Below are 26,226 nucleotides of genomic sequence, written 5' to 3'. Positions count from 1 at the left end.
TGCACAAATCATGATGATCTTATGAAGCTCAGCCCATTTTACAGAAGAAATCTAACTGGTTGTAGTTTCACTGAAGTCATTGTTGTGGGGACCAGCGGGGATTTAAATGAAAGTTTCTGATTCCTGAGTTCCTGGCATTTTTTTTTTTTTTAATACTAGAAAATAGGAAGTGGATGGAAAGAAGTGGAATGCTGGAACCCTGAGTCCCACAGCCACCAATAATAACCCCTAATCATTTATTCCTTTCTATTATAGGGTTTTCCAAAAAACATTTCTGTAGAGGGAGCTGGCTTGGATACAGTCTCTGAGGATCCCAGTGTGGGGGCATGACTAGACCAAGAGTAAGAGATTAATCTGGAGAAATAGAACAGGAATGTTCCCGTACCCTGACCCCGACAAATCTAAGTTCCACAGTTCTTCAGGTGTGGTCTGGAAGCAAAGACAGAGAGGTGGGAGGTGGGAACTTGCCTGGGATTCATGTAGTGATTAGGAGTGAAGGACCTATGGTGATCTATCCATCCTTAACCGTGAGCTATTGAGAGAAGTAGCTTAATGACATAGTGATCCAGGACATCAGCATGACCCCTCAGCAGGTTCAATGAATCCTCAGTCAGCCTTTGGGTATGATGGAAACCTAACCATAGGGAATGTCAAAGTTCAATAAGGAACCTGAGCATGAATTAATTTGAAGATGATTATTTTAGTGTTTAGTATAAAATTGCTTTTCAGTTCGGAGCCCCTACTCTAGGCTCTGCCGTTTTCATTCTTTCAATAAACATTTATTTAGCCTCTGTGTATACAGGCACTCTTCTAGAACTGTGTCTAAAGCAATGAACCAAACAAAGCCCTTGCTTTTGGGGAACTTACAGTCTAATGTTAGTTATTTTCTGTGTTTATGGCTGTCTTGAAAAGCAGGTGGTGATAACTTCCCCTTAGCTGTGAACTGGGGTCACTGGGGCAATCGGCAGTAAGGACAGGTTTTAAATCCTGGTTGGCTGCCTCCACAGTCTCTGAGGAATGAAGGTTGGGGAACTGGGCCTTTGAGCCCAGCTGGCTGCCTTCCTGGCTCTGCAGCAGAGTAGGGTTAATTGTGGAACACATCGTGTTACATCGCCATCAGTTGTGCCTGGGGAGCAGGTCTCAAACCTCTAGTCTCCCTTCAGCCTCCTCACATGGCACTCTGTTCCTAGGCTACCATGCAGGTGTCCTCTCCTTCCTGCTTCATCAGGAAGGCATTGTTCATAAAGAGCAAGGAGTTCCTGAGGCTGCAAACTATCACTCTGCAAAGCATTTTGAGGATGACGGAAAGAGAGGGAGAGAAGGACACAAAACAGCATTGCCAGCCCCTCAGAAGCCCCTTCCCTCCAGATAGCCACCATTCTTCCTTTTGTGTGTGTGGCAGGGACGTAGGTACTAGAGACTGAACCAAGGAGTGCTACCATTGACTATGCCCCCAGTCCTTTTTTAAAAATTTGAGATGGGGTCTCACTAAGTGGCTGAGACTGGCCTTAAACTTGGAATCCTCCTAACTAAGCCTCCTAAGTTGCTGGCATTATAGGGCTATGCCACTGTACCCACTTCAAATACCATAGATTAATTTGCCTGTATTTGAATTTTACATAAGAATCATACATTATATTCTCTTGGATCTGGCTTCTTTCTCTACACATTGTGAGATTCCTGCATAATTCTGGGTACAGTTGTAGTTGCTTCTCATTGTTCTGTATTATCCTACTATTTGACCATGTGTGTGTTCTGTTGATGGTCATGTGAGTAATGTTTTTGACTATTATTAATAGTGCTCCATCAACTTTTTTTAAAAAGTTTTTTTTTAGTTGAAGATGGACACAATACCTTTTTAAAGTTTTATTTATTTATTTTTATGTGGTGCTGAGGACCAAACCCAGTGCCTCACACGTGCTAGGCGAGTGCTCTACCACTGAGCTATAGCCCCAGCGCTCCATCAATTTTTTTCTCTTATTTATTGTTGGTGGTGCTGGGAATCAAACCCAGATTCTTAACTGTGCTAGGCAGGCACTCTATCACTGAGCTATAACCCCAGCCTTTTTTTTTTTTTTTTTTTTCCCCGAGACAGCTAAGTTGCTGAGGCTGGCCCTGAACTTGCAATCTCTCTGCCTTGGCCTCCTGGCTAACTGGGATAGCAGGTGTGCACTACATCTGAATGTACACCTCTTTTGATGAAACTATGTACCCGTATCTGTTAGGTATACACCAAGGAGCATAATCGCTGGGTTAAATGAGGGTTGCCTGAGGATCCCAGCACTGTGGTTTTGCCCTGAAATGTCAGCTTTTCTCTGTCCTGCAGTAGCTGGATCTCTTCTGGATTCTCCAACCCCAACAAGTCTTCTTACCAGATCCACCCTTTCTGGACTCCTGTGTCTCATCTGGTCCTATGTTCAAGGACACAGGTCTTCATTATTTACTTGTTCCTTTGTGTCGGAGGAGAGTATTTTCCCATTATTTGCCCTGAAACTAATGCTTGTTTCTTTACCCCAAAGTAGGAAGGAAATCTGGAAAGGGCCGTGAATTTCTTAGGTGAAAACATCTTCCTGGGTGAGATTTTAATCCTCGCCAGTGTGGAGGAGGGCAGCAGCCTACTCATTTGGCCAGTATGGTCAAGTTCAGCTCTCCCCTTATTATAGAGAAGTGAAGTGTCTGAGATTCAAGGCCAAGTTGAAAGGGTCATTCAGCCAACAAGTGTCTGCATATCTCCTGGGTGCTAGGTATTCAGAGGTAAGCAAGGCTCACTGCTCTTGGCCTCCGTGAGCTCCTGATTAGAGGAAACAGTTTTCTTCAGGCAATTTTTTTTTTCTTTTTCTTTTTGTTTTGTTTTGTTCTGGGCATTGAACCCAGGTCCTTGTGCATGCTAGGCAAACTCTCTACCACTGAGCTATATCCCCAGCCCACAAGACAACTTTAATAATGAATCTTTCATTCAACAACTCTTTAATTGAATGCCTACTAAGTGTCAGGTATTGTTCTAGGTCCTGGGTATATATTAGTGAACAAAATGTCCAAAATCCTCCACTTATGTGCTTATGGAGAGACAGATAAAATAAATACTGGCATGTGTGATGTGTATGAGAACGATATTGAATGGGGGATGAAAAGGGAATAGTATAAAATCCACTAGCAAGGGTTGCTAACATGTTTTTTGAGAGACCTATAGGAAGTGATGTCTGAATTGGAGCTGAGGAAGAGCTGGGGCAGCAGAGGCGGCTGGGAACGTGCTGGCAGGGGAACAGTAAGCAGAATAGATTCCAGGAACTTAAATCATTTATTTAACCATGGAGCGTAAGGTGGGGGGAGCCAATGAGCAGCAGACAGTGTGGAGGCAGCTTGAATTGTCTCACCCCTCAACAGAGGTAGCACCGCAAAACTTGGGAAAGGCAGGAGAGACATTTGAAGCCCCTGTTGTAGCCCTATGGCGGCCAGTATTCCCAAAGTCTCTTCTGAACCAGGACACTGGGTCTCACCTCCAGCATCCTCTCCCTTGACGGTTTGCAGACTGGAGGATGCTATTGACTGTTGACTTCCCTGCTCATTTCATTTAGTTATCCAGCATCACCAGCACGGGCAGCAGAGCTGGCTTGCAAGGGCTGACAAAATATCAACCTAAATACCGTTTATTGAGAGCTTACTGCATTCCAGAATCACACTATGTACTTTATGTAATAAGCCCCTTTAATCTTCCTGAAAGCCTCCTGGGGTGGGCAGAATTGGCCCCATTTAAGTGACTTGGAAACCTTGGCTTGTAATTTTGTAATTTAGCCATGGTCACCCACCTAGTAAGTTGTGGAGACAGGCTTTGAACCCAGGTCTGACCCCCTAAGTGTGAGCTACCAACCATTTGGGAATCTTTGTGGGAGTAGGAAAAAGATTGTGAACCCCAGCCAAACTAGAGGAAGATGGGAAATAGTTAACTTCTGACCCAAGAGCTTTGAATTCCTGTTCCCTCCCAAGGCCTCTGTTAATCACCAGAAGCTGGAGTGGTGGGGGCCCTTCTGTCCAGTGAGCTCTGGCCTCCCTTTTAGGATGGGGGGAGTAGGGAGGGTTCAGATACCAGGCCCCATATCACTCACACTGACAGCTCTCTGCAGACTCTGCTTCTGTTTGTTCCTCTTCTGTCTTTCCTCACCCGCCCCACCCCCAAACCTGGCTCTGAGTCCAGGAGCTCTATGGTCTCTGTCCTGCTTTCTCCCCTCCCCCAGCCAAATCCTGCACCTCTGCCCCCGATTCTGGGTTACCTGCAGTGTCAGTAGTCTGCAGACTCCCCCAGCTACTGAAATCCCTGCAGGCTGCAGCTGCCCTGGTCCTGCTGAACTTTGGGAAGCTGGGGTCCTGCTGCTTGGGCAGTGCCTGACCCTCAGGAAGCAAGCCCAGCGGACAGATGCCTTTCCCCCTCCATGCCATCTTTGAACTCACAACTCTGGGTCTGTCACAGTCTAACATCTGAGGAGAGGGCTCAGAGCCAGGGCCACACAGAAAGGAGGTGGGAGGGATGGTGGGCTGCTGCTTCCCTCATGAGGCCATACAGAGCCCTAGGAAGGACAGATCTGTTCTCTGGTGACTTACTGGCTAAGTGGAGTGACTGGAGCTAAGAAGGTGCAGTTCCAGCCTCTTCTCTTGCTCCTCCATCTCAGTAACCCCACTTTTGCTGATTTAAGACTACACAAGAGGGCTGCAAGTGTAGCTTTCTGGTATCAGTGGTAGAGCATGTGTTCAGCGTGCACCAGGCCTTGTGTTCAAGCCCCAGCACCAAAAAAAAAAAAAAAAAAAAGGACCAGCTAAGATTAGTTTGGAATTATGTTTCTATTACCAAGAAACCTTGAAAACCTGTATTGAATACTTGGGAAAGTAGGTTTATTTTGCCCAGGGTTCAGACCTGTGGGTCTCACATTTGCTTTAGGAAGTCTCTGATCCCCTGGAACTCGTTGTTTACAGGAAAACTCTACCTTTTTTCTAGGAAGATTCCTCCCCCCAAATTTGAGGACTGTGGCAAGGCAAGGACCAGTCATTCTATAGAAAAGCAGGAACTACCATCCAGAGAAATGGTTCCCACCTGGTCCATTCAGAAATTCTTCAGACTCTTGTCAAACCCAGCAGCAGGGACAGGACTATGGTGTGCGTCTGGGCACTGGTAAAGGAAAAGGGGATTGATTGTTGGCCTGGCTTCTCACCCCAAACTGTGTGACCAGAGGCAAGTGACTGTGAGTCCCAACCTCCAGCCTTGAGGCTTTAACTGTCCTGTGTGGGAAATGCCTCCAAGGCCCTGGAGCTCTGAGGAGGTGGGGCTCTGCTCGCAGTGGGCCCAGGTAGAGAACAGCTAAGGCTGGCAGCTTGCTGAGCTACCTCTGCCCAGCGAGCCCCATCTTGTCATAGCTTCAGGCAGGGGGAAAATAGCTACTGAGGGCTCTCCCCAAGCAAGCCAGTACAGGACTCCAGGCCTGTATCCTGCCCTCTCCCTATGGAGTCACTTCAACCAGTGCTTCCCACTAGGCCTTCAGACCTGCTGTTTTCATGTCTTTTATGGTCTTTTTCTGCTTCCAGAATTCTCCTAAATTCCCCAGCTGGGACTCAACCCCATTCCCATTGGCTTAGCCCTGCCTTTGGCTTCTGAGTCAATAACAAGTTTAGCTGATGATCAAAATTGCCCAGGGCTTTTTTTTTAATCATTCCACCCCCATATATATTATTTTGTATTGTTTGTGCAGGTCTGATTGGTTGGAATTTTTAATTAATCTATAAAATATGTTCATTGAAAAGACAAAGTTTTTGCAGTAAAATATGTGGCACTTACTATGTGACAGGTATCGTTCTCGGCATTATACATGTATTTAATTCATGTTATATGTATATAATTATGCTCATTTAATTTTTGAACATCCCTTGAGAGAATTACAGATGAGGAAACTGAGATCAAAACCCTACACAAGATCATACAGCTAACTGAGTGAGTAGTAGAGTTTGGGTTCAAATCTCAGTCTGAGCTGAAATCACTGGATCCTGCTGCCTGTTCATAGAAGCAAATCAGAAATAAACACATAATGGTTCTTCTCTGTTGAGAGCCACAGTCAAGTCAGAATGATGCCTAGCATTTTTCCAGAGGGAATGGTTGAAAGGTGATGCCAGTGAGCCATTAAGATGATGACTGAGTTAACCTGTATATAATTGCTGTGACTGGATGATGCTAAATTGAAACAGGCTGTGTATTGACTTGTATATGGACCCTGCTCCAGCAATAGGGCGGCTCTGGGAATAGGGCTGCTCTTGCTGCTTTGAGGCAGCTCGGTTATTTGTGCCCAGCCAGACTGCAGCACTTCTCTTTTCCCATTCTGTTCCCTAAGGGCAAGGACAGTTAATGGTTTAATGTGTATCCTTCTAGACCTTTTTCTGTGCAAAAGACTTAAGTATCATACAGGGTTTGTAAAAGCAATTGGACTAAGTCTTACTTACAAATGTTATTCTATAACTTGTTTGGGGGGTGGGGCGGAGAGGTAGTTATGGGGTGGGGGGACATTCTACCGCCGACTTACAACCCTAGCCCTTCTTGTTTTATTTTGAGATAGGGTCTTGCTGAGTTTCAAAGGCTGGCCTTGAACTTATGATCCTCCTGCCTCAGCCTCTGGAGAAGCTGGGATTGTAAGTGTGCACCATCATGCCATGGTACAACTTGCTTTGTGTGTGTGTGTGTGTGTGTGTGTGTATGTGATGCTGGGGATTGAACCCAGGACCTTGTGCATGTAACACAAGCACTCTACCAACTGGGCACAACTTTCTTTTTTAACTTAGTCACAGGCATCTTTCTAGACTGTGCAATATAAATCAATCTTGGTTTTAACCACTCCACAGTCTTCTATATGGTGAATGGACCATTATATATTTGGCCAGTCCTCTATTTTTATCTTTTACAGATGTGGGGTGGTAGGGAGGAGTTAGCACAAAAATTGGGAAGTGTTTGGATTTTTAGAAATCCAACTATCGAGAATTACCTTATTAGGAAAGACTGTCATAGAAAGAAGATGGAGTGAATTGTGCATCTTAACCCCGTCCAGATAAATTGAGCTTTTCTGGTTGAACAATGCCCTTAAACAGACTGTGCTGTGAGCTTCAGATAAGGTAACTATTTCATTAAAAATCATTAGTTTTCACAGCAACCATTGTTTTATGACTTAATTATCTGCATAATGTTTCAAAAGCTTTTGAAATCACCAAAAAAGATTTAAATTTTTTAAAATTGCATTACTACAAGTAAACTACCAAGGTTATTCACACTAGCATTATATTGGTTTGAAAACATGGCATTTAGACAGAACAAAAATGCATTTTTTTTTCTTCTCAAGTTTTTCTTAAGATTTCAAAATCTAGTTAGCAAGAGTTTTCCTGAATAAAAGGTGATTTCCATTCTTAAAGCAGACACTCATTTCTGATCTCATTTCCCCCAGCAGTGACTGATGAGTTTTTTCTTAATCCCAACGATTGCTGCTTCAGTAAACAGTCTTGTACAGGCGGTTGCATTGATATAAAGGACACATTCTTGAAAACCTCAAAGAATTCATAACTCTCATGACTGGAGGCTTACGTTTTCATATGAACATATGTGAAATGTATGTGTGGGGGGTGGGAAAGCTAGGGGGTGCTTACAATTCAATAGTCTCTCCAGCTTTGTAATTATGTGACTTTGTGTAATTTCTTTAAATTGGGGGATTTGCATTTCTTTGAACTTTCCGTACAATGTGAAACTTTAATATTTATGGCACCATTTTATTGATTTATTTTTTACGTGGTGTTGAGGATCGAACCCAGTGCCTCATACAGGCTACACAAGTGCACCACTACTCAGCCACAACCTCAGCCCATATGGCACCATTTTAAATGTCTACAGTTGAGGTTTACATAAAATCTATTATAATGTATGTGTGTAATATACATAATGTATAGAGTGCTTGAGCTGGGATCTAGAGCCACAAGACTTAGTTGAATCTGTCCATTTACTGGCTATGCATCCTTGGGCAAGATACTTAACCCCTGTGTCTCAGTTTTTCTCATCTATAAAACGGGGATAATAATAGGGTCTCATATAGCTGAAGTGAGGGTTAAATGAATTAGTATATGAGACAGCATTAGTCAGTAGATCAATGTAAGGAGTTAATGGCAGTAGCAATCGTAGTACTTTTACAGCTGGAATATTTTGTATGCATATTTCTTTTGAATTCCTAGAAGTGAAACTGCAGGATCAAAGGACTTTCATTCAACACTTTATCGAACAGCTACTTTGGACCAGGTGCTGTGCTAGGGGTTGGGATACAGTGTTAAGCAAATTCTGACAGTACATTTGCATATTATGCAGACTTGTGGGGAAGACAGACAAGTAGATAATCATTAATAAACATATAATCATAAGTTGTACTTAATTCCACGGGAGAAAGTTGCACACAGCTAGAAGAGTTTTCAACAGGGAAAACTGATCTACTTTGCAAGTGTAGAAGGAAAGTTTCCCTGAGAAAGTAACTTTTGAATCCAGAGCTGAGAGATATTAAGAGTTAACTAGTGAGAATACAAGAAGACACTGTTCCAGACAAGGAACAGTGTGCACAAAAACTCTATGGTAGGGTGTTCATGGTGTGAGGACAGCTGGCTCAGCAATTTGGGAAGCTGAGGCAGGAGGATCACAAGTTTGAGGTGAGGTCAACTTCAGCAACTTAATGAGACCCTGTCTCAAAAAAATAAAAGGATTGGGGTTGTAGCTCAGTGGTTAAAGTACCCTTGGAGAGAAAAAAAGAAGAGAGTATCAGCAGGAAGAGAAATGTGGCTAGAAACTAGAGATTGGAATTGTACATTAAAGATTTTGTTGTTATCCTAAGAACAATGGCACCCCATTGGTGAGTTCCAAACAAGGAAGTACTCTCATTTCATCTTCTCAAATGTACTGTACTAATGCATTTTTTTTAAAAAATCCTTTCTATATGGAGATTTTTGCATCTAATTAGACTGGTGATGATGTCATATGGGGATAGAAGTAGAAAAGCCTAAGTCTTGGTGATTGACTGGTAAGAGGAAATGTAAGTGAGAAATGGTCGCTAACCACATGCCAGGCACTGTGCTAAGTACTAACTTATTTAACTAAGATAGCTATTATCATCATCATTAGCATTTCATTGCTGTGAAAATAGGCCCAGAAAGATCATCAAACTTGTCCAAAGTCAATATGAAACTGAAATTTGAGCCCAGACACTCTGACTCCAACTCGGGGCTGCTTCTGATGCCCAGATTTTAGGCTTGAGCAGCTGAGTGTACGATATTTACTGTTGGAAGGTGGGGAAGACGCTAGAAAAAGACCATATTTGGGCTAAGGTTAAAAAAGGTCAAGAATTTGGTTTTTGACATATTGATTTCAAGAGACCTTTAAAGCATCCAAAGAGAGATATTGAACAGACCGAAATATGTGTTGGTCAGAGGAAAGATCTGGACATTTGAAATTTTGATATTTACATAATTTAAAGTGCCATCAAAGAGCCATACCAATTTACCTATGAAAAATAAATGGAAGAATCAAGAACTTAAAACAAACAAATTGCCTTCACAAAACCAGCCTCCAGAAACTGATGCAGTAGACATGACAGGTAGGCTGGAAGCAGGGAATATGGATTTTTTAGAAATTCACCAGATGATTCTGTCAGCTATGTTTGTGAATCATTGCTCTGTGACAGCAGTAAGTCATTGTGAAGAGCTCACTGTACAGAAAGGAATAAATTGGGGTCTGGGGATGTACCTGTTTTGCTTTTTAAATCACTAGGTGGTTTTTCTTTTTCTTTCTTTTGGTTCTAGGAATGAACCAAGGGTTGCTTAACCACTGAGTCACATCCCCAGCCTTTTTTTTTTTTTTTTTTTTTTTTTTTAATATGAGAGCAGAATGATCCCCAGCCCTTTTTATCTTTTGAGACAGAGTCTGCCTAAGTTGCTTAGGGTCTGCCTAAGTTGCTGAGACTGGCTTTGAACTTGCAATCCTCTTGCCTTAGCCTTCTGAGCTATTGAGATTACAGGTGTGTACCACAGGCCCAGACCTGATTTTTAATCTTCATTTTTAATACTTCATCTCAGCACATCTTGGGCTATAACCAGCCCCTGGGTACGTATATTCCTATTTTAGAGACTGAACATTGCCATATATGGGGATAGACACCTGGAATCCCAACAACTCTGGAGGTTGAGGCAGAAGGATTGCAAGTTCGAGGCCAGCCTCAGCAACTTAGCAAAGTCCTTAGCAACTCAGTAAGCCCCTGTCTCAAAAAAAAAAAAATGCTGGGGATGTGGCTCAGTGCCCCTTGGTTCCTAGGTTTAATCCCTGGTACCAAAAAAAAAAAAAAAAAAAAAAAAAAGGAAAGAAAAGAAAAGAAAAAAAAAAGAAAAGGAGGAGGAAAGGAAAGACTGGGCATTAAGGAGGGCTTACATTTATTGACAAAGTGCTTACTGTTAAACAGTTGAAAGTTAAATGACCTGCCCAAGGCTGCAGGGGTAATGTGCAATATTTTAACCCACTAAATCTTTAATTGCCAATGCTGCTGTCCCAGGTTGATCACTAGGATCTCTCTGATCAGGATGGGAGGCAGAGAGGGGCAGATAACAAACCTCATGTTGAGCTTTGACTCAGCTGTGTTCCAAAGAGTGCTGTGGAGTGTGGCCTGTCCTTGGTTTATCTCTAGGGATTAAAGGGGAGGACCAGCCTCCCCAGGGTAAGGAGGAACCTGAGCGATATAGCTCTTCCAGAGAGCTCTCAGCAGAGAATAAAAACTCTAGAAAGAACTTCTTTCTCCCTTTTCAGCAAATTGTGTGGGTTGCCACATGATTATTCTAGAGGGGAGGGAAGATCACATAAAATACTGATTGCAAATCACATATGTGTTGATTGTGGAAAAACTGGAAGATGAGCAAAATCTGGTCCTGCTCATTGGCTGTCATCTTTGCCTAGAAGATGCTTGGTGATAGGGGAGAGCCAATCTGCTTTTCTGGTACCAGGACTTAGTTCTATTTCTCATTTGTACAAATATGAAAATATTAATATTTTATAATTGTCAGACTCATCCTATAAATGGCTGTTTTATGACCTGTTTTTCATCCCCCCTCTACAGAGCATTATTTTTCCTGGGTAGGTTTTCTTTTACAACATTTAAAGCTGTAGATTACGCATTTGAATGCCTGCAGCATGGCATGATTCAGTATTCTGTTGAAAGGTTATTGAGACTTTTGTCTTCCAATTAAGTAATAGTCATGAAGATCTTTCAGGTATGGTTTTTTCCCATCTGGGATGACTTCAGGCACAATGTCTGGATCAGAGGGTTTATTTACGGCTTCTTGATTGCCAAAAGAGTGCCAATTTGCATTCTTCCCTGCTCCTGGCAATGTATAGCAGTGGGTGGTTCCCAACTATTCCATAGCACTTGACCTTTTAATAAATATTTCTTAGTAAGTGAACTTTTCCTATATATAGTTTTACTAGAAAATGCCAGAGTCATCATTTTGGGTATTTTGTTTTTTTGTTTTTTTTTTTTTGTTTCTTGGGTTTGTTTTTTGTACTAGGGACTGAACCCAGGGGCACTTAATTACTGAGCCACATCTTCAGCCCTTTTTTGTATTTTATTTAGAGACGAGGCCTTGCTGAGTTGCTTAGGGCCTTGTTAAGTTGCCAAGGCTGGCTTTGAACCTGTGATCCTCCCGCCCCAGCCTCCTGGGCCACTGGGATTACAGGCGTGTGCCACCAGCCCAGCTGAAATCTTCTTTCAAGTCAATTCCATATACTTTCCCTCTGTACCTTCTTACACCAGTTCGTTAACAGAAGGTAGTAATAGCTATAAGGAAAAGTCTCTTTGCTTTATGACCTAGATATGTCTCTAAACCAAGCTAGAATAGAGATTTCCTAGCCAATTTCTCCTCCCAGTTTCCAAATTGCCCTTGACCACAATGTGATCAAGCTGATGTCACTCTTTTCTTCTAGTCAAAATGCCAAGGGGTCCACAGGAAAACTGGCCAAGACTGTCCACTTGATGGACATCTTATCCCCCAAAAGATAGATTGTTTTATTTTGACAGAACATTTAATAAGGTTGGACATTTGAACTATATAGCATCTTAATGTTGTGGCTAAGAAGACAGATTTCTTTCTTTATTTTATTTATTTATTGTCGGTCCTGGGGATTGAACCCAGAGTCTTATGCATGTGAGGCAAGTACTTTACCAACGTGAGCTTTATCCCCAGCCCCAAGAAGACAAATTTCTGACCTCAAGGAGTTTCTTTGAAAGTTTGGAGGTATGCAGGAAATTCCAACCTAAAAACAGACATAGAACATAAGAGAATGAGTCTTCAGTCCAGTATTCATCAGTTCTTACAAATCCATATTTAGAAAAACCTTATTTTTTTTAACAAGTTTAATACCCCAGAGACTGGACTCTTCTGGCCCTAGTTTTTTTTTTTTTGTTTTGTTTTGTTTTGTTTTTAAATATTTTTTGTAGTCGTAGTTGGACACAATACCGTTATTTATTTATATTTATGTGGTGCTGAGGATCGAACCCAGGGCCTCACACATGCTAGGCGAGCGCTCTACCACTGAGCCACAACCCCAGCCCTGGCCCTAGTTTTATAGTGGCATCCAGTTCGGGACCTGAGGCTAGCCTTGACAAGATGGTCTTTGGAGAGGAGCTTTGAGCCTAGGTTAGGGACTCTTGGTTCTACTGGGTGTCTTCTTTATAGTACAGATACACAGAGCTCTGATTTTTATTAGTTAATTTCTCTAGAAGCAGAATTGGTCATTCCTGACTTACCTTTCCTCTGGTTCCCACCAATATTCTTTCTGCTCAATGCTAAAGTTGTCAGTTTATATTGGTAAAGCAGATACCTCTTCCTCAGGTTCACTGACTTGATGATTCAGAATCCCTGTGAGGGAAACAGACTAAGGCAGTAAAGGACTTTGTCTGAGGGCCCAGGTGGGTGTGAAGTCAGAGCTGTTTAGGCCTTTGTTTTCCAGACTTGAAGTCTGAACTGTTGCCCACGTGCTCATCAGTGGCCATCAGCTCAGCTCAGAAAGAGTTTGCCACAAGCCCGTTCATGCCCCCCATGACTTGGCCGAGATGTGTGGCCTTGCAAAGCTGCAGTCGGGAACAGGAATCAGCTGACCTCACTGGCTGTTAGGAGATGAGGCGGAGAAGGATGAGTGATGATGATGAGACCTGGTTTCGGATCAGTTTCATTTTGAAAGTGATACAAAGCCCATGGTGCCAGGAAGCATCTAGGAAGAAGCTGTCATGCTCTGCCCCAGGGCTTATCTGTTCACCAGCTCGACTCTGACATTCCCACAGGTGCCCCAGCAAGTTTCTTTAGAAAGGGTCAGCTTGTCTATGAGATGGCCATCTTCTGCCTCCCCCAGTAAACCACAGAGCAGCCTATAGAATAGCCCTTTGTAGATGCAGACTGAGCAGGCTCCCTGCTGTATTGTTTGGTCCTATGTATCTGCCTCTCCCTTTGGTGCTTCATCCATCAGGCAAAGCATAGAACTGTAGCTAATTCCTTCCCAGGTTGGGAGAGTTTCTCTGTGGTATAGAAAGAGGCCAGGACTTGGAGTCAGAAACCGAAGTTAATTGTGCGTAAACTAATGGTACCTTTTGTTGGCAGCTTACTCCAGGCCAGGCACAGTTCTTAATGCTATGCAAACAACTGTCTTGTTATCCCAGTAATTTTATGGGCTGTGTATTACTATTCCTATTTTTCAGCTTCCACAAGCTCCCACAATTTGACCAAGTATATAGTGGGCGAATAGCAGTGTATGGATTGGAACCTGAGTCTTTTGGAATCTAGATCCCTGCCTTCAGATTTGAAGCCTGTTCCTGCAGCCTCCCAGTTGTGGGGACTTATATACTTTGCTTGTCTGAAGCTGCTTCCTGAGGATGTTCAACCCCTGGCAGCTTCTTGTTTCCTGAGTTGTCAGATTAAGAACAGTAATATCTACTTTGCGTGTTATTTCATGAGGATTTAGGCAGGAAAACACTTAGCTGGGTGTCTTGGGCAGAGTGGGTGTTTGAAACTTGTTTTTGCCTGCCTAGACTGATGCCCTTTGGTTGTGTTCTGCATCTAATCAAATGCAGGTTAAAGCTGATAGGACCAGGCCCCTGGTGTGCCTGGACTACACAGCCTGTGTGGGAGGCATGGCAATCATAGTACATGACTACTGGATTCTCCTTGATATTGGCATCGTCCCCCTCCAAGAAGAGATGGAAGCCCAGATACTGTGCTACAGATGCTTGGAACCATGTAATAGTGGAAATGTGCCAAGAAATAAGGCAACAGGATGTATTTTACACTCCTGGGGGGTAGATTTTATAGACAGCAGGAAGAGGATTTCTAGGTTACCAGCATCTTGAAGAAATTGCAGCTTTTAGAGTTTTGGGGTTTAGGACTTCTGAGTAATAGGGGAGTCATTAGCCTCCTGTGGGGTAACTCAATAGGAGAGGATTGGAGAGTTCATGAGAGCTGACAGGATCATCTGACTAGTCTTCGACTGACTAAAGACCTTCTCTTAGGAAAAGGGCTGCTTTAAAAATAGGAAAAGTGACTTAATTTATTATCAGTGTTTGAATAACTAATGCAGTCAACAAGGGTCATATTTGAAAAGGTGTATGGTAAAAGATCTCATCCCTATTTGTCACCTTGGTTTACCCACTCATAAGTCCAGTTTCTTGGGTTGCCTTTCAGAGGTATTTTTCAGATGCTGTTTTAAAATGCAAATGTTGGGAGTTAGGGATACAGCTCAGTTGGTAGAGCGCTTGCCTTGCATGCACAAGGCCCTGGTTCAATCCCCAGCACTGCCAAAAAAAAAAAAAAAAAAAGCAAATGTTAACATATTAGCACAGAATACATTACTCTACACCTTTACACTTTTGTGTGTGTGTACCAGGGATTGAATTCAGGGACACTTAGCCACTGAGCCATATCCCAAGCCCATTTTATTTTTTGAGACAGGGTCTTGTTAAGTTGCTTAGGGCCTCATTAAATTGCTGAGGTTGGTCTCAAACATATAATCCTCCTGCTTCAGCCTTCCAAATCGTTGGGATTACAGGCATATAATCTACACCTTTAAAAAAAAATTACCAGTATGTCATAGAGATCTTTTCATGTAGATAGGGAATAAGAACTACCTCATCTTTTGTAGCATTTTTAAAAAATGACTGCTTAGTATTTCACTGCATAGATGATATAACACAAGTTAAACAGTTCTTATTGATAAGCATTTAGGTTTCCTCTGGAATTTTGCTATTACTATAGCTGCATTGTTGATTAGTGTGATAGAAACCTGTGGGGAAGTGATTTTGCAGTATCTTTTAAGAATTTAGATACTTAAGGATATATTGTTCCTAATATATCCCTGGTAACCAAAAGAATGTTATAGGTACATGGGAACTACTTGCATCAGAGCTCTAGGGAACCTTGCATGATAGTGATAGATGATGCTATATAAGGTTCTGGGGTTTGCAGATTCATGTTTTTAGGTTTCCTCTTGTATGATACTAATAATAACTTTATGAAATCTTATTTCTATCTTCCAAATGTGAGAATATAAGTTTCTAATAAGTTAATCTCAGCCACTTGGAAGGCTGAGGCAGGAAGATTGCAAGTTTGAGGCCTGCCTGGGTGACTTAGTAAGACCCTGTATCAGAATGAAATAAAAAGAGCTGGGTGGAGCTTAGTGGTAGAATGTAGCCTGTGCAAGGTGCTGGTTTCAATCCCCAGTACTGCAGGGGGAAAAAAGGTCCACATCAACACATCAGTGTTCTAAACTAACAGTTGTTTGTTTGTTTGCTTTTTTTTTTGTTTAAATATAGGGAAAAGAACACATAAAATTTATTACATGCCTAAAAGCATGGGAGTTTTAGACTCCCTAGCAGATTTTTGAGGTACTTTTTACATGATTACATTGTTGTTTTGTTTATATTTTTTATTTTGAGACAGGGTCTCACTGAGTTACTAAAGACCTTGCTACATTGCTGAGACTGGCCTTGAATTTATGATCCTCCTGCCTCAGATTCCTGAGTCACTGGGATCAAATGAATGTGCCACCATGCCCAGAATTTACACTGTTTCTTAGCACAGCTTTAAATAACACCAAATTACCTAGTGAATTTAGGTGTTCCCTTTATTTCTCTTAATCTTTTTATTACATCAAGAAGAAAATGTATGTGTTCCTACTACATACTTTCAATAACTTTTTTTTGTGTGTGGTGCTGGGGATTGAACCCAGAGCCTTGTGCGAGGCAAGCACTCTACTAACTGAGCTATATCCCCAGCCCTCAATGACTTTTTTTTTGGTGGGGTGGGGGGACTGGGAAGGGGCATTTGACTACTGAGCCACATCCCCAGCCCTATTTTGTATTTTATTTAGAAACAGGGTCTCATTGAGTTGCTTAGTGCCTCACCATTGCTGAGACTGGCTTTGAGCTCCTCCTGACTCAGCCTCCTGAATCACTGGGATTACAGGTGTGCACCACCACACCCGGCTCTCAATACATTTTTTTTGTGTGTGTGGTGCTGGGGATTGAACCTAGGGTCTTGTGGATGTGCGGCAAGCACTTTACCAGCTGAGCTACATCCCCAGCCCTCTCAATAACTTTTTAAAATATTTTTTTAGTTGTAGATGAACGCAATACCTTTATTTTATTTATTTATTTTTAAGTGGCGCTGAGGACCGAACCCAGTGCCTGGCACGTACTAGGCAAGTGCTCTACCGCTGAGCCACAACCCCAGCCCCCAATAACTTTTTAATAACATGTTTTTCTTTCTTTCAAGACAAGGAAAAGCATATCTCAGGCTCAAAGCTTCAGCAAACAGTTGATTCTGGAACCCAGAGAATTCAAGTACCTTACCCAGGTTCACCCAAAAAGTTCAGTACCTGCATAAGACTGGGAAGGTCCCTGTCTCTATGAGTCATGAACAGGAGACCCTTCCAAAATGCTGTTTATATACAATCACCTCAATTCAGTCCTTTATGTTTATTCTGACAACCCTACAAGGAGGTATTATTAATAACTCCAAGTTTAGTGCTTTCTTCCCAGATATCACACTGCCTTACATGGCATCTAAAAGACAATCTGTTAGCCAGGCTTGGTGGGGCATGCCTGTATTCCCAGCAGCTCAGGAGGCTGAGGCAGGAGGATCACAAGTTCAAAGCTAGCCTCAGCATTTAGCAAGTCCCTAAGCAACTTAGTGAGAACCTATCTCTAAATAAAATGTAAAAAAGGGGGTAGAAATGTGGTGCAGTGGTTAAGAACACCTGGTTCCATCTCCAGTACCAAAACAAAATAAGACATAAACAGAGAATGGGAACAAGTGATGGGAAATGAAGGGGAGATTCAACTCTCTCAGACACACGAGGAAGACGGTATAACCATGGTGGTTAAGGAAATGACTCAGGTTTCATTGCCTAGCTTTGTAACTTTAATGAACTTGTTTAGCCTCTCAGTTTCCTAATCTGGAAAATGGATGTTCAAATATTCCTCATAGTTGGGCATGGTGGCACACGCCTGTAATCTTATGACTCGGAAGGCTGAGGCGGGAAGATCACAAGTTTGAGGCCGACAACTTAGACCCTATCTCAAAAAAAGAGCTGGGATTGTATCTCAGAGGTAGAATTCTTGCCGAGCGTGCGTGAGGCACAGGGTTTGATCCTTAGTACCACATAAAAATAAAATAAAGATATTGTGTCCACCTATAACTAAAAAATAAATATAAAAAAAGAGGTTTGGAGGTGTAACTCTGTGATTGGATGCTCTGTGTTCAATACCTAGTAACACACACACACTTGCACACACAAACACACACATACACACACACACAGAATCATAGATGGGCATGGTGGGTGGCGCATGCCTGCAATCCCAGTGACTTAGGAGGCTGACACAGGATGATCGCAAGTTTGAGGTCAACCTCAGCACCTTAGTGAGAGCCTGTCTCAAATTAAAAAGGACTGGGGATGTAGCTCAGTGGTAAAGGGACCCTGGGTTCAATCATCAGTACAAAAGAAATTATATGTATGTGTGTGTGTGTCTTTGTGTATACATGTACATACATATATAATTCACACATATATACACACATACATACATATACCTTTCATGCATACATAGACCTTTTATATGTATTTTTCAGTATATATGTATGTTTTCAGTATATGTTTTCCTTCATAGGTTGCCTGGTGAAGATTAAATAAGTGTGTGCGTTAGCTGTTGGTAGTGATTCATGAGGGGAGGGATTCCTGACTCTTGAGTCTGCAGCATGTTTGTTAGGGCTGCCATAACAAAGTTCCATGGGTGAGCTGCTTAAACAGAAATGTATGTCTCACAATTTTGGAGTCTAAAATCAAGGGAAGGTTGGTTTCTTTTGAGGCCCCCTCCTTTGTTTGAATATGGCAACTTTCTGTGTTTTGACTTGGTCATTCCCTTGAACTGTCCATGTCCCAGTTTCCTCTCCTAAGGACACCAGTCTTGGTAGATTAAGGCCCACTCTAAAGACCTCACTTTAACTTAATTACATCTTTTAAAACCCTATCTATTTTCACTCAGGCAGGAGGGTACATGTCTGGAATTCTAGCTGCTAAGGAGACTAAAGGCAAGAGGATCTTAAGTTCGTGGCCAGCCTTGGCAAATTAGTGAGATGCTGTCTCAAAATAAAAAGGCCTGGAGATGTAGTTCACTGGTAGAGCACCCTGCATTTGTTCAATCCCTAGTACCAGGAGTGGGGAGAAAGACCCCATCTTCAAATATAGTCATGCTGTAAGGTACTGGGGGTTAGGACTTCAACATATGAATTTGGGAGGTGGAGATCACAAGAGTTTGTGATAAGAGAAAACTTGAGCCTATATAACAATTAAGAAATACAATTTAGCAGATAGTCACAGTCAAGCAGTTAGGGTGCTGGACTTAAAAATAAGTTGTAATCATTGGGAAAGTTCATTTTCCTCCAGTCTTTTTTCTGCGCCTAGTTAACACATATTATATATGTAGTTCTGCATTCTGCTTTGATTTTACTTTACAGCATAAGAATTTCCCTATGTAATTTCAGAATGCTACCATTAGTATTACTTTGCATAACTGGATAAGTCCATGGCCCCTTAGATATTTTTTCCCTGTATTTAAGGTGGGTTAACCTTTGTCACTTATAATTTCTGGCCATTCTAGATTTAAGGCCAAATAAGATTCCTCAGATGAGACTATAGAGCTGTGTGCTCAAGGTACAGACATGACTGCACTGGGGATCTCATGGCTCCTGGGACTCTCTGAAGCAGAATCAGAACTAGATCCCCTTTTCCCTTCTTCCCACTGGCCAAGCATGTCACAACCTAGGACTCCTTACTGGGGATGTCGTCAAGGAGTCAGAGCTGGTCTCTAAGCAATCATCTCTTTCTCATGGGCACATTCCAGCCTTCCCTCAGAGGATCCTATATGTGTGAGTTCTTGGGCTCTGGGGCCTGGCTCTGAGCTCTGAGGAGCAGAAGGAAGCTCTTAATGGTCCTTAGGCCTCTCTGTCTGCTCCAATCACAACCCCTCTCCAAGAGTGGGCAGTGTCTTTCCTTCTTTTACCTAGATAAGTTTTGCCTATTTTTGAGCTTTATGTGGATGGAAATATGCTAATGAATACCAGAATGTTGCACCCCCAAATATGCATCTTTGACATAAATATTAAGAAGCAGCAAACTGAAGGAAGAGCTCTTTCTATGCCCCCCACCCCACCCCAGCTTTCTACCTAGTGACCGGATATAAATTCTCCTTTACTGGAGTCAACTCTTATCAGCTCAGAGACAGCTCCAGAGGAATCTGCAAATCTCGCTCCATTAGTTTACTCTCATGTATTTACCATCCCACAGTTTCCTCCCTCTGGAAGCTTGGAACTGCTTTCCTTTGTCTTGTCATCTCTAAAATTTATTGTTTTTTGTTGCTGGTGCTGTGTAAACCAGAGTTCTAAACCACTGCTTTGAGCTACCTTTCCCTGAGGTTTTGCCCATGTATTATGCACCGCACACATTAATAAACTTTTTTTTGTAGTTGTTGTTAAATCTGTCTTTTTTGTTTCAGGGGTCTATCTTGACTGGGGGCCTCAGGATTGAGGAGAAATGATATTTCTTTCTTCCAGGACAATACATTTGTCCTTGCATGTATCTGGTTTCTATTATTCAACAATGTTAGAGTCACCCATGTTGTTGGGTGTCCTTGTAGTTGATTCATTTCAATATGTAATTATACCACAGTGTTTCTCTCCATCCTACCTTGATGAATATCTACTGTTTACAGTTTTTAGCTCTTATGAATAGTGCTTCAATAAACATTGAATGCTTTTGGTACATGTATTTTGTGAGGTCTATACCTCAGAGTAGAATTACTAAATCTTCATAATTGCATATACTTAAGTTCAGTATATATTGACAGACTTTTTTCCAAAAGATTGTACATTTTACACACCTGTGTCAGGCTTCTACCCCTTTTGTGAGTGGTAAAATATCCATAACATAAAATTTACCATTTTATTCTGGGCACAGTGGCACATGTCTTTAATCCCAGCGACTCAGGAGATTGAGGGAAAAGGATCCCAAGAGGCCAGCCTCAGCAACTTAGTGAGACCCTGTCTCAAATAAAAAATAAAAAGGGCTGGGGGGACTGGGATGCTCAGTTGGCAGAGTGCTTGCCTCACATGCACAAGGCCCTGGGTTCAATCCCAAGCACCACCAAAAAAAAAAAAAGGGAGGGAGGTGGGGGGTATATAGCTCAGAGGTAAAGTGCCCCTGGGTTTTATCCCTAGGACTACCAAAATTTAAAAAAAAGAGAGAGATGAAAAAGCATGTTATACCCATATCAGGGAATATTATTCAAACTTTAAGAAGAATAAAGTTCTGACATGCGAGAATATCAATAAACCTTGAAAACATTATGCTGGGTCTGGGGGTGTAGTTCAGTGTTAGAGAACATGCTCAGCAGGCACAGGGTCATGGGTTCAATCTCAGCACCAAAAACAAAACAAAATTATGCTAAGAGTGGAATTTCTAATCTTTGTAACTCTCCATGTGACTTTTATGTATTGGGGGTAGGGGTAGTGCTGAGGATTGAGCCCAGGGCCTCACCCATGCTGGACAAGTGCCGTCCCACTGAGCTCACCCCAAGCCTTACGTTGACTTTTGGATGAACTGCCAAACTCTTTTCCACATTGGCTGCACCATTTCACATTCCCACCAGCAATGTGGGAGGCTTCCAATTTCTCTACATTCTTGCCAAGACTTGTTATTTTCCTTCATTTTTTTTAATAGCCATCCAAGAGGGTATGAAGTGGTATCTCATTATAATTTTAACTTGCATTTCCCTAATGACTAATGATATTTAGTATCTTTTAATGCACTTGTTTATCTTCTTCAAAGAAATGTCTTTTCCAGTCCTTTGCCTTTTTTTTTTAATTAGTTTTTTCTTGTTGAGTTTTAGGAGTTCTATACATATTCTGGTATTAATTTTTTAAAATTCTACTTTTTTATTATACTTTAATATTTTTTAGTGATAGATGGACACACTACCTTTATTTATTCATCTTTATGTGGTGCTGAGGATAGAACCCACTGCCTCAACCGTGCTAGGCAAGTGCTCTACCACTGAGCCACAATCCCAGCCCATATATTATACTTTTTTAAATACTTTGTTATGTTCAAATTACTTTTGTAGTTAAAAATAAAATCTCAGCTACATACCACGGCACACACCTGTAATCCCTGTACTAAGGAAGCTGAGGCAGGAGGATTTAAAGTTGAAAGACCACCAGTGCAGTTTAGCAAAACCATGTCTGAAAATAAAATTTAAAAGGGGCTAAGGATGTACCTCAATGGTAGAGTTCCCCTGGTTCAATTCTCAGTATTGGGGGAGGTGGACCTTACTCTTTATTATAAGGAAAAATATTTTTAAGCTGGGCACCGTGGCTTGTGATCCCAGCTGCATAGGAAGTCAGGATAGGAAGATTACAAGTTTGAGACAAACCCAGGCAAGTTAGTGAGACCCTTTCTCAAAATAAAAAGGGCTGAGATGTAGCTCAGTGATAGAGTGTCCCTGGGTTCAATAGCCAGTATAATCCTGAGAGGAAAAAAAAAAAAAAAGATACTTAATCCAAATGGTAATAATAACCTAATAACTAAACAACTCTTCCAAACAGGACATTTGTATGGCCCAGGGACAGTAATGTCCTTGTTATGCTGTAGCCTAGCAAAACTATGAGTACTGGGTCAGATCTGGTTCTTATGAGGCCCAAAGTGTGGCCTCTGGCAGTTTCCCTGATTTTTTGCTTTGGCTTCAAAGAAGGGTAGATTGCTCAGATTGCTTATTGGCCAAAAGTCCTTGGTTGCTAAAGCCATTGTGAGCCAAGCTAACCCTATAGAGAAGGTAGCCTGATCCTCAGCCACCCAGCTTGTGAGCATGAGTTTTCTTATCTTTGAAAAGGGCTAATGCCTACCTAGGAGGGTTGTTACAAGAATGAAACAGGCCCAGCCTCTGACTAGGGACTGGTAAGTTGGTTTTGGTTTTTATTTGTGGCACTAGGGATTGAACCGAGGCCCCCAAGCCTATTAGGCAAGTGGTCTTCCACCAAGCAACATCCCTAGGCCCCCATTTTTTTTTTTTTTTTTTGTACCAGGGATTGAACTCAGGGGCACTTGACCACATCCCCAGCCCTATTTTTTATTTTATTTAGAGATAGGTCTTACTGGGTTGCTTAGCACCTCACTTTTGCTGAGGCTGGCTTTGAACTCGAAATCCTCCTATCTCAGTCTCCTAAGCTTCTGGGATTACAGGTATGTGCCACTGTGCCCGGCTCCCCAGCCCTTGTTTATATTTATGTTTTTAAATTTTGAGAAAGGGTCTTGCTAAATTGCCCAAGCTGGCCTCAAACTTGTCATCCTCCTGTCTCAGCCTCCAGAGTCATTGTGATTACAGGCATGAGCCATCACATCTCTGGCTTCCAGTGTTTCAGAGATGGTCTAGCAGGGGGAATTCAGAAGGGGTGTGACCAACTGAAACAATCAGAGGTTGTCCAGAGTGAATTGTGGGCAACAGTGTGATGATGCATGTTGTATATAGATAGATGATTCATGGCCTCCAGAAAATCTTCCACCTCTAGCTATAACCTTTAGTCAAACGTGTGTTTCACAAGGCTGCCCGGGATTAATGTCACTGAATGTCTGTGATCTTGGTTCTTTGGTTTCATGAACAAAAAGGGATTTGACCCACAAACTGACAATGAAGGTCTCTCCCTCTTGAGACCTAACATGGAAGTTCTATCTGGATTTATATTAGTCACTCTGCTTGTCAGAGAAACTAAGGCAAGGCCCCATCTGCAGCACTTGATAACAGTCCTTGATCCAGTCAGGGACTCTTGTCAGGTCTTGTTTCCCCTCAGGTAGCTTCCAGGGCCTTTCTTTTTTGGGGGGTGGGAGGTGGGGCGAATCCCGGGGATTGAACTCAGAGGCACTTGACCACTGAGCCATATCCCCAGCCCTATTTTGTATTTTATTAGAGACAAGGTCTCACTGAGTTGCTTAGCACCTCACTAAATTTGGCTTTGAACTCGCGATTCTCCTGCCTCTGCCTCCCAAGCCTCTGGGATTACAGGTCTGCGCCACCACACCTGGCTTCCAGGGCCTTTCTAATGCCTTCTTTCTCCCTTCCCCACCACAGCTTTCACCGGCTGCCCTGAGGAGGAACTGGCCCTGCTTGGCACTGATAACGACTTCCCTGCGCTGAACAGTGGAACAGTCCAGGTAAAACACCAGTCTTCCTACAGGACAAAAGGAAGGGTTCTCTATGCACACACAGACTGCTGCTGGTCAGGAGTCCTTGGTTGCTAAGGCTGCTGTAAGCATGAGTGATTGCAGCTGCCCAGTAAGGACACCAGAGAGTCAGGCCAGTGGGCCCTTAGCAGTGAATACCATGCACTTAGGCCTTGGGATCCCTCTCCCACCTTCCTTCCCAGCTTAACCCCAAGTGAAGGTCATTCCATGCAGGATTGCCAATCCCATGAGTCTCTAGGAAGGTGGATCTGAGGTGCCTGGCCACACTTCTTAGTTTTTTTTTAATCTTTTGATTAGCTAATATAGCCCCATGGTTTAAATTTAAAATTTAAATTTTATTTTTTAAATAAAAAAAAAATTTTAACTATACATTGAACACTTTCCATTTGTCTCCATCTGCCTAAAACACCCCCCACACACACACACGCCACAAGAGAAAACACAGATAACCATCTTGGGCAGGTTCTTTCCCTCCAGAGTTTACCTCCATATGTAATGTTTGTCAGCTGCCATTTCTGTATATGTATTTTCAATATTATATTTAGATAGGTTATGTTTGTGTATATACAGATATAAAATGTTTTTTTCCTTTTATGCAAAAGTTAACATTCACATGTCTGTTCTTTCTTTTTGCATGAAACAGTATATTAAATCAGTACAATGCCAGTCCCCTTCCCACAGATAACCACTGTTATTAGTTTCTTATGTATCTTCCAGACATGGTCTGTGTTAATAAAATATGAATATAAGGTCTTATTTTCCTGTCCTCTTACACAAAAGATGGAATAGTGTCTGGTACATATTTAGCATTTTGTTTGTTAAATAAAATTCTAAACCATAAGCTGTTTGTCCTTTGATCTTTTAACAGTATATATCAAAGAGCTTTCCCAGTCAGCACATGGAAAACATTCTCATTCCTCATTTTTAGAGTTGTGTAATATTCTACTACATGCTGTATTATGTGGTCCTCCTCTATAACTGGATTATTTCGAAGTGTCCTTGTGCAGTAGATCATCTAGGTCTGCCTCCTGGCTCTATACTCCTATGGGTGAGAGGTTGTTGGGAATGTTACAGCTCTTTCCTCATCCAGGGGGCTTCTCTCCTTTCAGGAAAGGAAAACACTGAAGGTCTCCCAATCCAAACGCATCTTACGAAGACGCAAGAGAGAATGGGTGGTCCCGCCAATATCTGTCCCTGAGAATGGCAAGGGTCCCTTCCCCCAGAGGCTAAATCAGGTATGACTGTGCCTTCCCCCTTGGAGTCATTGGTGACTACAGGGAGCGCCATCTTTGAATGTGAGGTTTCTTGCCACTGAGTTCTGGGATCTGCAGAGGAAAATCCCTGTCATGGGAGCAGATTCTAATAAGGCTGTGCCCCTCCCCAACCTCTCCACGGAAAATTCCTTGCTATAGTCATGAGGTCTTTGTTACTTTGTCAGCTGCCATTTTCTTTTGCTTCCAGCTCAAATCCAATAAAGACAGGGGCACCAAGATTTTCTACAGCATCACAGGGCCTGGGGCAGACAGCCCCCCTGAGGGCATCTTCACCATAGAGAAGGAGACAGGCTGGTTGTTATTGAATAAGCCACTGGACCGGGAAAAGATCGCCAAGTATGAGGCAAGTGGCCTGTAGTGTCCTGTTAGAATTAGAGCCTTAGGGCCCCGGGGGTGCAGGTATTGGGTTGATCATAGACCTCTGTGCCCACAGCTTTTTGGCCATGCTGTGTCAGAGAATGGTGCCTCGGTGGAGGAGCCCATGAATATCTCCATCATCGTGACAGACCAGAATGACCACAAGCCCAACTTCACCCAGGCTGTCTTCAGAGGGAGTGTCATGGAGGGTGTACTCCCTGGTAAGAGGATTGGAAGAAACTGCTGTGGATTTGCTGGGCCCAGACTTAACTTTGGGTCAACTTCTAGAACCATCTGGAAGTCAGTCCACACCCTTAAATATCATAAGACCCCACCACTCCTGATTTCCTTGTCTGTGCATCAGATTGCCTGTGATCTTAAAAATCTAGATTCTCCAACTGTATCTCATGATTCCTGATTAACAGTCCTCAAATAGTGCTCTGGAATCTGTGCATGTGAAAATTTTCCAGAAGCTTCAGGTGATCAACCAAGTTTAGGAACCATTAACGCGGAAACTGCAAAGAACGAGATTTGAATCTTGACTTTACCAGCTGTGGTCCTGGGCATATTCTTATCTCTGAATCATCACATCTAAAAATGAAAATAATAGCAACCTTAAAGAAATATAAAAATTAAAAATAACACATGCAGCTAGGAGTATAGTTCAGTGGTGCTTAGCATACTTGAAGCCCTGGGTTTCATCTCCAACACCAAAAAAAAAAAAAAAAA

General features: G+C 42.3%; 1 protein-coding gene across 2 annotated transcripts in view; it reads left to right on the top strand.

Annotated features, from left to right (window-relative positions):
• Cdh3 (cadherin 3) overlaps nucleotides 1-26,226 on the top strand; it is a 48,838-nt gene that overhangs the window by 5,074 nt on the left and 17,538 nt on the right. For both annotated transcript variants that reach the window (XM_048792353.1, XM_048792354.1), the window contains 4 exons: nucleotides 23,754-23,836; nucleotides 24,976-25,101; nucleotides 25,328-25,483; nucleotides 25,574-25,718. In XM_048792353.1, the coding sequence (XP_048648310.1) occupies nucleotides 23,754-23,836; nucleotides 24,976-25,101; nucleotides 25,328-25,483; nucleotides 25,574-25,718 (510 nt within the window). The remainder of the gene's footprint in view (nucleotides 1-23,753; nucleotides 23,837-24,975; nucleotides 25,102-25,327; nucleotides 25,484-25,573; nucleotides 25,719-26,226) is intronic.

The sequence above is a fragment of the Marmota marmota genome, unplaced genomic scaffold (genome assembly GCF_001458135.2).
Source record: "Marmota marmota marmota unplaced genomic scaffold, marMar, whole genome shotgun sequence".
Lineage (NCBI taxonomy): Eukaryota > Metazoa > Chordata > Mammalia > Rodentia > Sciuridae > Marmota > Marmota marmota.
Note: the sequence above shows the minus strand (reverse complement) of the source record. Positions and strands in the feature narration are given on the sequence as shown.